Source organism: Eurypyga helias, unplaced genomic scaffold (assembly GCF_000690775.1).
Source record: "Eurypyga helias isolate BGI_N326 unplaced genomic scaffold, ASM69077v1 scaffold3364, whole genome shotgun sequence".
Taxonomy (NCBI): Eukaryota; Metazoa; Chordata; class Aves; order Eurypygiformes; family Eurypygidae; genus Eurypyga; species Eurypyga helias.
Genome location: NW_010246661.1, coordinates 14,326 through 31,282, shown reverse-complemented (window position 1 = coordinate 31,282; position 16,957 = coordinate 14,326). Strand labels below are relative to the sequence as shown.

Below are 16,957 nucleotides of genomic sequence, written 5' to 3'. Positions count from 1 at the left end.
GTGAACCATAGTCATCATGGTTTTATACAGACTGAGTCTTGTCAAACTTAATTGCTTTTTTGATAGATTTGAAAAATTATGTGTGAAGGCAGAACACTATATTATCACGTATTTAGACTCTCTGGAAGTACTGGGTACTCTTTTTCATTAACTATTACTTTGATATTTAATGCAACCTAGCTTTGATGTAAACACTCGTACACATGACAGAGAGTTGCTACAGGGCTGAAAAGGCTGGTGATGAACAGCAGAATGCTGAGGCCCCACCTGGAGACTGAAGTCCTGATACTTCCAGTAAAAAATAAAAATCAAAGTTTACCTATTAATGATTCACAGATGAAAAGGCCAAATTATGTAGGCTGAAGATTGGATTGGCTGTTTTGACTAGCTTGGTAGGCAACAGGGTTATTCGATATCAACGGAATCATATCTCTAGGGAAGTATTTAAAGATGGCAAAATGGATATGACAAGGAGCAGTGAAATGTAAATAGCAAACATCACAGAAATTTATTAACAGACTATGCTGTCTTTGCAAAAGCATTTCTATTTCATTTCCAAGCAGTAATCAGTTGCTTTCTTTTCTTCTAGTTGCCCATATTGGCATCTTCTGTTGTTAGCCTCTATTTTCTTGAACTTACTGATGTCTTCAAGCCAGTTCACTCTGGATTTAACTGCTATGACAAGAGTCTGAGTATGCCATACATTGAACCTACACAAGAGTCTGTTCCATTCTTGATGCTGCTTAGTCTGGTTTTTGCTGGACCATCAATTACGGTAAGTTTGAGGTACTATTATCACTTATTAAAGGTTTTGAACAGTTTCCATTGGCAGAAAGAAAAAAGCTCCTTTGGTTTCAGTTAGGCTGCAGTGTCATCTGGGCTGATTACCTTAGGATTGTAAATTCATATTATATTCTTCTGTAACAGAAGGAGACACACTCCTTAAAACATTCCCTGTAGCACTTCATCTACTTGCACTATCCTGATTGTGGGCATCAACGTTAAGAAACAGCATCTAAAGTTGGGTGAGAATAGCTTGAATTATTCTGTTACGTTGTAAACATAGTGGAACTTTTACAGACAGGACATCTCCATACACCAAAATGTGAGATTTTCCTGGAAATGGAAGCCTATCATTTACAGCCCTGAACATGCCACTTTTGTTAGAACTAGCTTTATTCAGTGAGCAGGCATGAGAGTTGTGTCAGTGAAACCAATTACGCTTTCCCAAATGGCATATGAGCAATTTGGTCACTATTTTACAGAAAAAAAAAAAATAAAATTTTGTCTTATCCAGGTGAGTATTATCCCTGTTGGAATCGCTGTGTCAAAATGAACTCTAAAGACTTCACCTTTAAATATATATTAGAGAAAATTCATTGTGGCTGATTTTAGGTAGGTCAGATAGGAGCCCTTATTCTCACATCGCTTCTATTTGACAAATGGAAAGAGAAATTCACTTTGAATAGGTGATTCCATGCACCTAAAAAGTTGAATCAACCTTCTGGAAGGGTCTCCTCTCCCCTCACAGCAATGATTGCACATCTGGCTTAGGCATTTCTTTGAGGCCAGCTGTATCTGCTGCCAGCTCCCTTAAATTCAACTACTTCGTTCCTTTTATGATACTAGCCAATTTGCAATTACAGAATCTATACAATGTGATGCCCATATAAAATCATCAAGTACTGTTCTCTTTTTGCTTTTCAGGATGGGGTTTTTTTGTCTTTTTTTCTAAATGGAACTCTTACTGTGATTTTTGAGGCTTTAGAAACCACTTCTGAAAACCACGATTTTGCACAACCATCAGGCAGAAAATGTTACTCATTCAGGTACTGGGAGCTAAGACTGTCAGTGTTCCTGGTGCAGATGCTTGCAGCAAACACCAAATACTGTGATAAAATCAAAGCTTGTTGGTATTGCAGTTTTTCTGGGTTTCTTAAGTTTAGACAGTATTTCTGATCACAACAAAGTGGACTTACCTGAAACAACCATAGGAGGAATCTATATAGGCTCACTGGGACCACAGTAGAGGGATAAAAACTGATTTTTACTTCAGAGTGTTAATGTCAAGCCTAGGTAATATCAAACACTTTCAACTGAGATGAAAGATGTCCATTTCACTGTGAAGTGTTTATCCAGGTCTTTCATTCCAGTTAGATTATTTCAGCATTGCCTGAAATTTAACAATAGAAAATGTTATTCTTGTTTGAATCATTCTCCCATGAGCAGTTCAGACAACTAACCAAAACCATGCCACGTGAGGAACTCAAACCCACACTTGAGCATGCCTATCAAACATAACATCAGTAAAGATAGTAAATCCTGAAGCTTCAAAGTACAGCTGCTTAAAAGCTGCAAGCCTTAGGAAGGAGTAGTTCATCTGTGTTAGTGTGAGCATGAATGTGATGCATGTACTAACTGGAGAACGAGCTCTGATGGTGTGAAATACAGTGTCCTTTAAAAAAAGACACTGAAAATGGTGCACAGCTGATGCCTCTTTATTATTCAATACCACTTCTGAAGTAAGAAAATAGTTTGGTGGGGTTTTTTTGTATTTTTTTCCAATTCTTCCATTTTTCTTTGGAAAAATAGTCAAATGAAGCTCAATGCAAAAATGCTACCATTGTGCCATTGTCATCTTGTACAGTTAGCATTTTATAATTTAGTTTTCATTAACCTTTCAATGAATTACACACTGGATAAATCCTGTAAAATATGTAAAAGAAAGCATGAGCTATGTGAGGAATTGAGGATTGCCAGTAACAGCCCATGCTAGCCCCTGTCTGCAGTTCAGGTACTTACTGCAGTATGAGGCAGGAGGTCATCAAGACTCAATAAAATACAGGTGGGATTAAGCCACATTTTAAATATTACCAAAGACTATAAATAAGGGAAAAAATAAAGGAGGGAGAGGGGGAGAAAGGTGAGAAGGCGGCAAGTAAATTTCAGTCTCAATTCCTCCTTAAAGCCTTGTATAAATATTAGAGTAGGACTTAATTTTTTCTATATTATTTTTGTTGATATAATCAGTTTGGAGAAGATACTAAATCTATTTGCTTTATAGTAAATTTTTTAACAAGTAGTCTAGCATTTTGTAATTTATTTTCCCAAGTCATTATTACAGAAGCATCTGTGTGGATTTGGAGCTTTCTGGCTCTTATTTTTTCTTTGGGTTTTTTTTTTCCTCATTATTTATGAGCAGCAACTGCTTTTAACCAGGTCTTTTCTGAGAAAATTACTACCTGTATTATTGACATGTTTCTTATAGCTTGTGGCATATATGAAATTTTTTATATGCATTCACAAACCAGAGAGGACTTGAGTGTGGAACAACCAGACTTGTATGAAATCACCAACGTGGGTATTTTAGGTCTGGAATATAGATATATCTGCATTACAACATGACTTCTGTTTGCTTCAAAGAGTTCTGAATCTGATCCTCTGACATATTTTCTCTCTAGTTATTCATTCAAACATGTTAGGACCAGTTATTTAATCATAGCAGTGTAGGCTCAGACCCTTATCAGCCACTGACTAAGAACCTACTTAAAGGTAACAATGGGCTTTCTAACAGAGATCACCAGGAGATTAGATCAAACTGATTTGGGAAATCAATTTGCAAGGAGCAAAATTCACTGCTGTCAGTTTCAGTCCTACTGCCTCCTCTACTGTGGGAGTTGGTTTCCTTGGAAATACCAGCCTCTGAATTTTGCTTGACATAGGCCTTGCTGTTTCCCAATTTTGTCCTCTATCACAGAAACTAATCCATCTCTCTGGTGTTTTTCCTTGTCCCAAATATTCCCTAGAGGTTGGCTAAAAGCTGTTGGAGTTTCTGTAAGTTTGAAATATTACTGATTTCTCCAGGAAGTTTCAGCCCTCATTGATCAAATGGAGACAGATATTAGTTACCACAGTTCTTATCTAATTAGAATTCCTTAAATAACCCTTACCACTTACTTTTCAATGTAATGAGACAACCTTCACTGCTTCAATTTTTCTGGCAAAGAAAAGAAATTTTGATTCATTAAACCTTTAGCTAAAAAAAGAGTTAGACTAAGCTTGTCCGTTGTATGTCCCTTCTCCTTGGTTAGGGGTCTTGCCTACACAAACTTCACTGATAATTACAGCAAATTCAGCATGATTTAGGTGATTTAGCATCTCAGTGCATTGTAAGCTTTGTGTATTGCATATATTAGTTTTCAGTGCATCTGGGCATAGGCAAGGTGAATCTCCTCTTAGTAGTGAGAACTGTCTTATTAATTTCAGTATTTCAACCAAACCCTTGTTCTGAACTCTGTGCAAGCCCTGTACAGATTTCCAAGTTGTTGCACTACTTAACAGGGAAAACAATCAAACATGAGACTGCAAATGTATAAATGGATCTGGATTTTTCCAGCAAGTGAGACCATTTTTCATTTATATTCTTCTCTTTATTTCTGTTATCAACTGTTGTCTAGGGCTTCAGTCCTAATCTGTTTTGCTTGGTGTGTTCAGAGGGACCATAAGGCCAGAACTTTTTCTAGTGCTGTGGATCTGGTTAAAAACCAAGCCAAATTAAACAAATACAGAAGAGCAGGCTGACATATAATTGGAAGCTGTTAGGGATTGCTAGGCTTGAAGCCTAGACTGGGTGGTAAAACAACCTCAGGAGCACTCAGGTATTGCAGTGGCTCTGGATTATTTTAGAGGCAAGATTTTCTAATAATTACTTTTTTTAACTGTAAAAGCATAAAATTTCAGCTGTGGATCAAGACCCCGATTCCACTGAGCACTGTATACTGTATGCCACTTGCATTTAATTTCAGTGCCACCTTCTTCTCTGCCCTCACTGAAGCTGAGTTGCATTACTGAATGTTTACATATTGATATAAATCTTTTAAAGGTGAGTACATGTCAGTGGATGACATTGCTGGTGGAATAGTTATATTTCACCCCTTTAAATTCAGTGAGTGTCTCCTGAGTAACTGCTACGTTTAATTTAACATCTTCTTTCTCATTGCAGATAATGATAGGAGAAGGAATTCTCTACTGTTGCCTATCCAGAAGAAGAAATGGGATTGGAACAGAGGCCAATATTAATGCAGGAGGATGCAACTTCAATTCTTTTCTTAGAAGAGCTGTGAGATTTGTTGGTGGGTTTCAGATGTTAGTCACAAAGAAGAGCTTTCCATATATATTCAATTTTTCCCATGCAGGTTTCCTTCTCTTGAACAGCCTTTCAGAATATTGCAGAGCTGTCAGTGGCATAGATCTTCTGCCAGAAAATGTGAGAAGAAACTATGAAATGGCATGACAGAGCAGCCCCATACTTAGTAATGCAGCATCCACACTATCTGTTTTCACTTTCCTCTCGTGTACTATTGTCAGTGTTTCTAAAAGAATAATTTGGTTTTCCTTCTCTGCCTACTTGAGCTGGTTTTCTTTTAATGGTTTCAGTGTACAGTTTCCCCTGCCTGTCTTCAGTGCATCATAAGGATTCAACTCACATGACACAGCATTCATCATGACAGTAAAAACTTGTCAGAAATTGTCAGTAGATTTGACATTCTTTTTTTCTAGGATGTATTTATCTACCTCTTGAAAAAAGGATAGAACCTGGCAACCTACTGATAGAGAGGAAGATGCTGAGTTATTTTTATTTTACTTTGTTTTAATTGCCAGTTATGAAAACTGAACATGAAAAGGCAACTGGACTTTGTTCCCCTTCTTACAGTTAGTTTCCTCTAACAATGAGTGGCTAAAGGAAGGCTGTTCTTTGTTTGAGAAACCATTCGTTAGAGAAGGCAGCCTAGACAAAGACAGCCTGAAGGACAGGAGACTGAAAACCTAGTAGGGGGACTATACACTCGGTTTCTGTAGTCTGTTAAACAGGGAGGTAGTGACAGGGGAGGTTATGCAGTCTATGAGCAGTAAAGTATCCTCTTAAGAGCAGCAGTGAGGAAGTGAGCTGAGGGAATGGTAGATTACATCATCAAGGAGGACAGTAAAGATACCCCATGCTCTCCACTTCCCCTCCTGTATGGCATCCCATTCCATCACTAAAAAACAGAAACTCAAAGATGCATGAATTCATACTCTGAATTTGCAGTTTCTTTCATATTTTAATTCCTTTAGGATTCTTTCAGTTTTAAGATGAAAAATAGATTTATTTATATGAATACAAGTGGGGAATTAGAGATCAATCTTTAGGGGTAAATCAGTGGAAAACGCTCAGTAAAACAATTGCATTTACTTCAACTGCCTTGTGAATTTGGCATCACTAACCAGACAGAAACATCGATCAGTTACCAGAAAGACCTAAATATTTGGACTGGTGGCAAGGACTTGAGAAAATCCAGAGGTGTGAAGGTAGCCAAAGTTATTGCCAGCTACTGAGTCCCGGGTGGTTAAAAGAGAGCAAGTCGTCAGAGCAGTGATCTCATGAGCAGCTGTCCATGTTATTAAAAGCCTGTATGCCAGTGGGCATGTCCAAAGACTGGATGAGCACATGTTCTCTCCTCAAATAGTTGGTTGGCCATTAGTCAGCTCAGAAAACTGTTTTCCAAATTGAAGCAGCTCCAGTGTAGTTCACTTTTATGAAAATACATTGGAGAACATCAAGCCATCAAAATGAAATGTTTAGTATCAACAGGAAGAAGATAAGCATAAATAATCTTAATTTTTTTACATTAGAATTCAACCTTGCAATTCAGTTTTCATTAAAAAATACATCTTATTCTTCAGTTAAATTCTCTCAAGTCCAATGACACAAGCCACTAGAATTCCATTGGATGTATTTTGTCACAGTAAATTAATCTAATTTATGTATATAATAAGGTTAACAAGATCTATTGATTTCTTTCCTAGGTGTTCACGTGTTTGGTCTTTGTTCTACTGCTCTTGTTACTGATATTATACAGCTATCAACAGGATATCAGGCACCCTATTTCCTGACTGTTTGCAAGCCTAACTATACATCCTTAAATGTTTCCTGCTCCGAGAACTCATATGTTGTGGAAGATATTTGCTCAGGAGCTGATCTCAATATTATCAATGCTGGAAGGTTGGTTCTATTCTTCATTGTGTAAGGTTTTAAGTTTTTTTATTTTTTGTCACAGTTTTAAGATGTTTTCCTAGTTAAAATCTGAATCAGGGTGGGTTTTTTTTATTTTTTATTACAAACATGAGAGCATAAGTGTCTTTTTATGATGTTCAATTTTATGTATAAAGATATTACAGGCCAACAGCAGGCTTTGGAAGACACTGTCAGATTCCGAAGCACAGTCATTAGCAGCTAGTTATTTTCCCTCCTTCAAAGGAGACAATTTCCTCTACAGTTACTGATATGTATAGCTTCTATTGCTTTTCCCAGAGGGATCTGGGTAAATTCCCCATAACAGACAGAGGAAGGAATCACCCAGGCACTTTATCTATACCTCTGTATAACATAAATTACTGTTCTGGCATTTTGGTCTTAGTTTGTGAGACTTGTTTTTGGGACTTGTTGGAGGAAATTATTTGTTTTCTGTTTCTCTAGTTGCTTAAGGTTTTACTATTGACAGGACTGAAAAAAATCAATTTATTAGAGGAAAGAACACAACAGTGCAAATCTCTGTGTTCCCAAACACATGCCTTTTCTTTCATGCTATTTCTAACTGGTGGTTTATCCTCCTTGATAATTTAATCTTTAGCCTCCCTACTTATAGCCAGGAGATAAATTAATACTGTATATAATAGGTGGTTTTGGACATGCATATCAGTCAAGTTGAGATATAACCCAGACTATATATCTTATTTGAAACAAACTTAATGTGATAAAATAGTGATAATTCAATTACTGATGACATCAAGGAATCTAAAGGTAGAAGTCAGTGGTATTTTGCCGGACGGAGTTAAACCATGGCAAAGTTATACTGCTTCTTGTCATTTCAAGGACTTCATTAGTATAAAGTGTCCTAAATATAAAGCACTACATAACTGAGAAATTGTGAAGCTTTTCACTGAATACAATAGTAGTCTTCTCTGTCTTTTCCAGATTAGGTTAACCATTGTTGCCAGTTCGTCATTGAATTTTGAATGTTTTGCAGTTCTTCTGGCGTTTTCTAAAAAACTCCTACTCTCCACAAAAGTTACAGCAGAATTATAGAATACTCAAGATGACTACAGTTTCTGTCTCTGACTCAGCTGCCTAATTTCTCTACCTGATTAGTAGACATGAAGCTGTGTTACTTCTGTCACATCCACTTCACTAAAGCTTTGCACTCCTTTCTTACTCTGTATGCAGCCCCAGATGCTAGATACTGTTTTAACTTTATGCCTCATGGCATGACATTTTTGTCATAGGGATATTATTAAAATGTTCTCTATATATATTAAGGCACCTTACCTCCAGTTTGTTTGCTTTTCCATTTATTTCAATGATCGACACACTTGGGAATCATGAAATCATTCAGTTTATAGGTATCTTCCAGCAAATTTCGTAATCTGTCTCCTTTCACTGGGACAAACCAATTTCACTGATGTTTAAAGACCCTCAATTATTTGATTTATTTGGCCTTAAATATGCCTAGTGGACTAAGACTCAATTAGCATTGATTAGTTTGCCTTATCTTTTCAGTTTATATATGTATGCATGATCCAGAACTGGAATGAAGGATTGTAGCTTTGTTTGGCCCAAATAATTGGATGACAATAATTTTGGTGAAAAGCTGTCGTGGTTTAGCCTTATCTAGCAGTTAAGTACCACACAGTTGCTCACTCACCTCCTCCCCTCCATGAGGAGTGTTGGAGGAAAAGACAAGGAAAGCTTGTAAAGTTGAGATAAGAACTATTTAAAAATATAAATTAAAATTATAGTGATACTAACAATACTGGTACTAATAAGTAATTAAAATAATAGAAAATAGAACACATGATACAATATCTCACCATATGCCAACTGACATGCAGCCAGGTCCCAGAACAGTGAGCAGTCCCAGAGCTGGACAGCCCCATAGCAGGGAGAAAACCGACCCCGCCCCCACAACCCCACAAAAAAAAGAACCAGCCCTACCACTAACAACAATGCCAAGAGCTAACTATGAAGCTAGCCTCAAAGCCTTAGTGCCCATCCCACCCACCCCACTCCCCCCGCTCCAAAGCCACTTCCCGCCTACAAAACTGCGCATGTGCACACTCAGCCTGACCACTGAGACTGATGCACAATGGAACGAGACAACTTTCTCTGCTGCTTTGAGCCTGCCAGCTCTGCGTGGAAGAGGAAGTTGTTCCTGCCTGAAACCAGCACAAAGGCATAACCAGAATTACTATATCAGCCTTCACCTCACTGTTTCTTTTCCCATACCCATTTGCTGTTACTGGGATACTGCCATGAAGCCTGACGCTTGCAAGCAGTGTTTTCACCTGCATGGTGTCCCAGGGACATCAGTGTAGCTTTTACAGATGAGCTGACAAAAAATTTTCATATTTTCATTTTCTTCTCATTCATTTAATTATCATCCGAAATATGATGCTTACAGCTCTGAATTGATGTGCCTGTAGCCATTCTAAAAATGCTGATCACTTCTAAGTTTAAATATCATCACTTCCAAAAAACAACAAAATCAGTTGTAACATAAGACTGAGCAACCAGTTTTTGTGTGGTTTTGTTTCTTTAGAAAGATGACCATATATTGATATCTCAAACCTATTCCCATCATAGAGGATACATTTGGTGATATATAATATTCTGGCACCACCCTCAGTTCCTCCTAAGTTCAATTTTGTTGTATCTTTAATAAATTGTTGCATCCTTATGCCTGTCTCAACTTCACAAAAGCAATCAGCACTTCCTAGTAGTTCAATACTTCCTCCAGTCATCTACTCTAGTAGTTATAGTATAACATCTCCAGCCCAGGAGGTTAATTTGACTTCAATAATTTCATCTTGTAAGGGACTTGTTCTTCTGAGATCGCTAATGGCCTTCATTTTTTATTTGTACTTCCCAGAAATTTGGGCTCCAGAAATTTGCCCCTAGACTCCCCTATGAAAAGCGTGGAGAGGAACACATAATTATCCATCTGATTATAGGAAATAATTTTCTGCAACATCCCCAAATATCTAGTGTTTTCCTTTATCCATCATTTCCTCTATTTATCTTCAAAGAGCCTTTTCAGTAACTTCTGTTCAGATCTCCAGTGAGCTCTCTATCCTCTATAATTTCTGATGTTCTGACTCAGTATGACTGTGTCTCCCAGTATGACTTTTCCTCATTGTTACTCCCCCTCTTTACACACTCATGCATGAGCATTTCTAGCAATACACTATCATGTGAGTTTAGGCCATGTTTCCTTTGCTACCTTTGTCCACCTTTTCAATATGGAGCCATGCAAAACGGCTACATATTTTTAGCTTGAATTATTTTCATTTTAGATTAGAAGATAATTAATAGATGAACAAAAGCATTAGAGAGTACACAGAGTGCATTTAGTCTGTAACATGCTGTGCTTGCCCTGAAAGCATGTGAATAGAAAATAGAAGACAGAGAAAATTCACTGTAGCATAGTAACACCCCTTATATACTATAAAAATGCCATCAAATTAAGACTAATTTCTGAATGGTACTAAAGTTCATAGAATCAAGTCTATGTATTAGCTCCACAGAGACCGTTAAGTAGGTTTATTCTTCCACTAAATCCTGCACAGGGTACAGGAGTTGCTTAGCCATTATAAATTATTTTTTCATGTCTTCATGCTCTTGTCCTCAATCCTGAACCTGTTCCCCAGGGATACTATTTGTGAAAAGTTTGGGGGGAGGGGGGTAGGAAGAAAGAAGAGTAGTAATTTAGGTCTGTCTTTAGAAATGAAAAAGGAAACATGCTGATTTCATCTTGGCCAGAGTCATGAACCTACTGGAGCCATGAGTTCAAATCCAGGTCAGCAGTGTTGCATTCACACTGAAATACATGCACACATTTATTTGCCAAAGAATTATTTTGAATAAACAAGGCAAAACGCATAGGAAAGAAATTTATGAAGTAGACTGCTGCTTTGCAGAAAAATGACTTTACCTAAATGTAAATGATTATGTTTCAGTCTTTGCTACCTTAAACTAGCTATCTCAGGTGCTGCTAGGAAAATGGCTATATGTGGGGATCAGGTAGGGTTGCAAGACCCACCTGAGAAGCTGAATGATGTGTTCAAGTATTTATGCCAAGCTGAGCTTTCTCAGGTGAAAGTGGCTGCTGCGGCTACACAGTAAACACACCCGTCTCCAGCAAGACAGCCAGCACATTACATTGCATGTCCATGCCATTTTAAGGAAACCTCATGTGGTAGTTCTGTGTAGCTATTACTTAAATAAAACCTCCTTTTCTCTGTCAGAACTAGAAGATAAGCTGTCACTTTAAATTTTCGTACCTGTATTTTATGACTTAAGACCCAGTCCACATCATTCAAGTCCCCAGGTTTTCAGTGGGACCAGAAGGGCCTCAGCAATTTCAGGAATAGACCTGATACTGCCTATGTCTCACACACTTCGGACCTATTTTCATTTACCCTCTCATTCTGGACTTCCAACAGGAGCCTGGTAACTCTTAAAATGACCTCTCCGTGCTCTTGTGCTCCATTCACTCCTATCATCTTATAAAGTGCTGAAATTTGAAAAATAAACCTGAAGACATAGCAAACAAAGATGTAGTTTGCCTCTCTCTGAGAAGAATGTCACCTTGTCATCCTCCCATTATTAGAGCAACAAAGCAGGGGAACGAACATGATAAATTCAATTGCTGAAGTTAGGGCCTGATTATTTAACTGTATGAGACCTTACTTTGAAAAGAGTCCAAGTGAAGTCAGTTGAGAATACTCATACGATCAATGTTCATGCATTAAATAAGTTGTATAATTAGGTACTTACTGAAACTTTATGGAAATCTATTTATAGAAATAAATTCATAGATACTTCAGTCAGGCATTCAGTCTCTAGCTCATTCCCGCTGGTCTCTTAGTACATGCTTTTCTTAGTACACAAGAAGAATTTAATGCTAAATATTTACTTCAAGCAAAGGCGTTTCATTAACATCGGTCCTTTCTCCAGCTTGTAGAAAGAAACTTAGGAATTAAGTGTTACTGATCAATCATACATTGCTTAGGAAGCGTAAGCTGAAAATGACTGTACCATAGTGTTTTTTTCAAGTGGACACTAGCACAGTGTATTTGAACTGAGAAGCATAATTTGAGTGTCCTTCCTTGGCAGAAAATCCTTCCCTTCTCAACATGCCACCCTGGCAGCCTTTGCAGCAGTGTACATTTCGGTGAGTAACCAATTCTGTTCATATTCATTTATACGAGACAAAAGTCAGAAAGTCATTGCTGTACATTGTAAAGTGATGTGTTGCCTGGATACCCTGGATGGATGTAAGTTTTTATTCTCACAGTTTGAAACCAAAATTAACCTTTATGTGTTCTGCCTTTTCTTTATTGCTTCACTTGACTGCTGCTTTTAAACTTCAGGCATTAAGGAACAAACATTTATGTGATGTAGTTTCATTTGAGTTCCATAGAATTGCAGCATGGATGAACTGACACAATCACTCCCAGAGTCCCCTGAGGTACTACCTCAAACCAAGTGAATAAAACCCATTAGTAACAGCAGGGAATTGTAGGATGATGATGCAGTGATCATAGCTGATTTTCTGCATCTAACCAATGACATTTCTTCAGTAGGGGCAGCAATGTTTGTATTAGTGGCTGCTTACTTGAAGATTAAAAAAAAAAAAGGAATTCCATCACTGATGCAGTAAAAATCAGAGGAAAACAACAATAACAACCAGTTAATCAAATTAGTGGAACTGTGTGTCTAATGTGAGCTTGCCTGTATTTATTCTGCCCAGGGAAAAGCCAAAATATGGAATAATACTGATGAACTATCTTCACTTAACTTTTGTGGTCTCCCAGACTTTAGAGTGCTCAGTTGATAAATGACTAAAACATATGGTGGTGGCGTTTGTTAGAACAGGTTATTGCTTTCATCTGGCATAACATCTGGCTTCTCTATCTGAGAAGTGGTGGCTCCTTAGTCACATTTACAGAACATTTAGGTTCTGACTGTGAGCAGTATTTAGTTAAATCCTCAGACTAATTGATGTCAATAAGCAACACTGTCTATGTTTTTGGAAATCCATTCCTTGTGATTTCATCTTCCTACAATAAGTGAGCAAATTTTAACAGGCTTGTAAAATAAAATTAAACTGATTATTTGCAATATGACAGTGTAATAGTGATCTGTGTGTAAAAGACACATTGAATGCAAGAAATTAATATCCTCTTGGGTAAATTTAAGTTTCTTCAACACTTCTTCATTTCTTTCTTTTTTTAAAGATGTACTTCAATTCTACAATTACCGACTCCTCAAAACTTCTGAAACCACTCCTGGTCTTTGCTTTTATCATCTGTGGAATTATATGTGGTCTGACTCGTATCACCCAGTATAAGAATCATCCAGTTGATGTTTACTGTGGCTTTCTCATAGGAGGAGGAATTGCTCTCTATTTGGTAAATATAATATTCATGTGGTTAACTTTTAGCAAATAAAACTGATAAGGCTGTAATAAGTGTACTGGGATTCTTTATGAAAACCTTTCATCATGGTCATATGCCCCAATTAGAAATATAGTCAAAATATGTTGAAGATGATGATGTTGAGGGTAATCACTTTAAAAATAAACAGGAAAAAGCAAATATATATTTCAGTTTAAAGTGCCATAACAGCGGTCAAAGTGGTGTATAACACTTACAAGCATAACGTAAGAAAAATGTTGGATTAACTGGTATTTGTTGCCAGTCTAAGTTTATATTGTCAAAGTTAGACTTATGATCTCAAAATAAAATAGTTGAATTAATAGGTATCAACTCAGCTGAGTAAATTGCTGAACCTGCAAGAAATCAAAGGTGATGATACACCCTTGTCATTCTTTGGAGCTCTTGGAGAAATTATATAGGGGAACAGGATGCCCAAGCCAGGTTATTTCTATGCTCTTCTTGACACAGATGAAGCACCTTGGAAGTGTCCTGTAAGGAAGTATATAGGATAGGCCTGTTTGTCAGTAGGAAGCTCATCAAGTATTGGCTTTTGTTTGTTGCTCTCAGTATGCCTCAAACATGACTGTTGTTGCCCTAGCAACAGTCAGTGTCAACCCAGGTATCTGTGAGCAGTCAGGAACTTCTACTGACACCATTTTTGCTCCAGTGTTGTCAGGTGAACAGGAGAGTCTTAACCAGTGAGATGTTTTTGACCCCCAAGAAGTCAACGATGAATTTCAGTATAATACTAAAATAAGTTCATATCCTATCCCCCTTTTTGCTGTGATAATTTAAGGTACATGCAGACAGTCTACAGAGGTGACTGGGGGAAAAATGGCTTTCACAATGGCAGAAGAAACAGCAGTCAGGGTTGATAATCGAAACCCCAAAAGCTACTAAACTCAGTTTCTATACTTGCACTGTGAACAGAAAGACACTCTGAGAATATTCTTAAAATTATTAAGCTGTTATAGACTCTCATAAATGGAGCTGTTTTTCCCGTGTTTAAAATCCACAAACAAGCATGGTCTTTGTTAGGTCTTCTCCCTATACTGTTGGATGACAACATACATCAGAGAGTAAGTTGTCCCCGGAAAACTACACACCTATAAAAGGAAGGAGAGTGGAAATAATGTGAAACTACAGATAACTCTGAAATGAGTGTAAAGAACAAGGAACCTAAGTGATTGAGTCAGGCACTTGACCCTGTCATGGAATATTCTCTTAGAGTAGAGTCTTTAAAATGACAGCATGTTACAGTGAGTCTGCTAAATACAGAAATGTTGGATAAATAAATCTTGTTACCATTCTGGACAATTTGGAAAGCAATTGATCTAAAGCTGATAAATTGTTTTATCATGTAGATATTGTATTACATGGCTGTTATGGAGTAGAAAGGGCAGAATCACAGAGCAGAGAACAACTCAAGCTGCAACAAGATTCAATAAATCAGAGCAGACAGTAGTGTAGCTGCAAAATAGCTCTGCCTAGAAGACTGCAAACATTTATGTTGTTGTTTTCTTAACAAAACAGTCTTTCTTCAGTTGTATCTGTTGTTTTAGAAAATAAAGAAAACTGAAGGAAGATAAATCTTTTCCTCAACCCTTTGTTGCCATGACCTACGTGCCCTAGATATCCTACTGAGAATGCTTCATACACACCTTAAGTGTACCGATGGAGGACAGAATTTGAAATAAGGATATACTGGTGAGGAAAGGAAAGTGAGCATACCCTGTCAGTTAAGCTGGGATAATTCTATCACTCAGTACTTACGTAAAGGCAGAAGAATATAATTTAAAACACCTTAAAATGTCTCTTTTTTTCCCATACTCATTGTGGATGCTTCTGTTCAAATACCAGGGCCTGTATGCTGTGGGGAACTTCTTGCCAAGTGACGAGAATGTGTTTCATCCAAATTTTCACAGAGAACCTCTAAGGTCTTTGACAGACCTCAGTCAAGATGCCAACAGAATCCTGCCAGGTAAAAATGGTAGCAGCAGTGATGGCATTGTCTCTCACTGTACAGAAGGTATCCTGAATAGAAACCACAGAGATACAGGGTCTCTGACCAATATCAAGAGAGCAAATGCTGACGTAGAAATAATAACACCACGAAGCCCAATGGGAAAGGAAAATATGGTTACTTTCAGCAACACTTTGCCAAGAGTCAACACACCATCCTTGGAAGATCCAGCAAGACGAAATGCAACAATACACGCATCAATGGATTCAGCCCGTTCCAAACAGCTGCTTTCCCAGTGGAAGAACAAGAATGAAAGTCGAAAGTTGTCATTGCAAGTAATAGAGACTGAATCTGGCCAGTCACCACCAAGGGCTATCGAAATGAGGTCAAGCTCAGAACCCTCCAGAGTGGGTGTAAATGGTGATCATCATGGCCCAACTAGCCAATACCTGAAAATTCAACCTGGCAGCGTACCAGGTTGTAACAACTCAGGTCTTTCTGGTGGGCCAAGGGTCTCTATTCAGTCACGTCCCGGCTCATCCCAGCTTGTGCATATTCCTGAAGAGACTCAGGAGAATGTGAACACATCGCCCAAGAGTAGCTCAGCTCGAGCTAAATGGCTGAAAGCTGCTGAGAAGAGTGTTGCATGTAGAAGTAATAGCCAGCCAAGAATCATGCAAGTAATAGCCATGTCTAAGCAGCAAGGAGTGCTTCAGGGCAGTCCGAAGAGTTCAGAGGGAAGCACAGTCACCTGTACAGGAGCCATCAGATATAAAACCTTGACAGATCATGAGCCAAGTAGCATTGTCAGAGTTGAGGCCCACCCAGAAAATAACAGACCTGTAATTCAGATGCCATCAGAAGGTGAAGGAAGTGGGTCATGGAAATGGAAAGGTCCTGAAAAAGTCACCCTTCGTCAGACATACGAGCTAAATGATCTTAACAGAGACTCTGAGAGCTGTGACTCCTTAAAAGACAGTTATGGATCAGGTGACAGGAAAAGGAGCAACATCGATAACAGTGAGCATCACCATCATGGAATCACTACAATAAGAGTCACCCCAGTGGAGGGAAGTGAGATTGGCTCAGAGACTCTGTCCATTTCTTCTAGCCGGGACTCAACACTTCGAAGAAAAGGTAACATCATTTTAATCCCTGAGAGAGGGAGCAGTCCAGAGAACACCAGAAACATCTTCTACAAAGGCACATCCCCCACACAAGCATACAAGGAATGAGAGGAGACATGTCAGCTGGTCCATACCACCACAAAGTAAACACATCTTGACACAGGTTCTGCTCTCTTTGTTTTGAGTTGATATTTGTCTTTGATGTGCCAAATTATTGACCAGCAGCCCAACCGTTGTTGAACACTGCTGATGTGCAGTGTGCATGAGCCTGTGGAAAGCATGTGGTGGGGGGAAAAGCACAATGCCAGAACCTAACTAATGTGAAACATTT

General features: G+C 38.2%; 1 protein-coding gene across 1 annotated transcript; it reads left to right on the top strand.

Annotated features, from left to right (window-relative positions):
* Positions 1–560: 560 nt before the first annotated feature.
* Positions 561–16,734, top strand: LOC104508741 (lipid phosphate phosphatase-related protein type 4; the record flags this gene model as incomplete). The annotated part of the gene is given in 6 exon segments (XM_010150464.1): positions 561–775; positions 5,003–5,132; positions 6,847–7,042; positions 12,212–12,269; positions 13,336–13,509; positions 15,397–16,734. Coding segments are annotated over 6 exon segments (2,111 nt in total), but the record flags the coding sequence as incomplete, so codon positions are not given.
* Between the last annotated feature and the right edge of the window lie 223 nt (positions 16,735–16,957).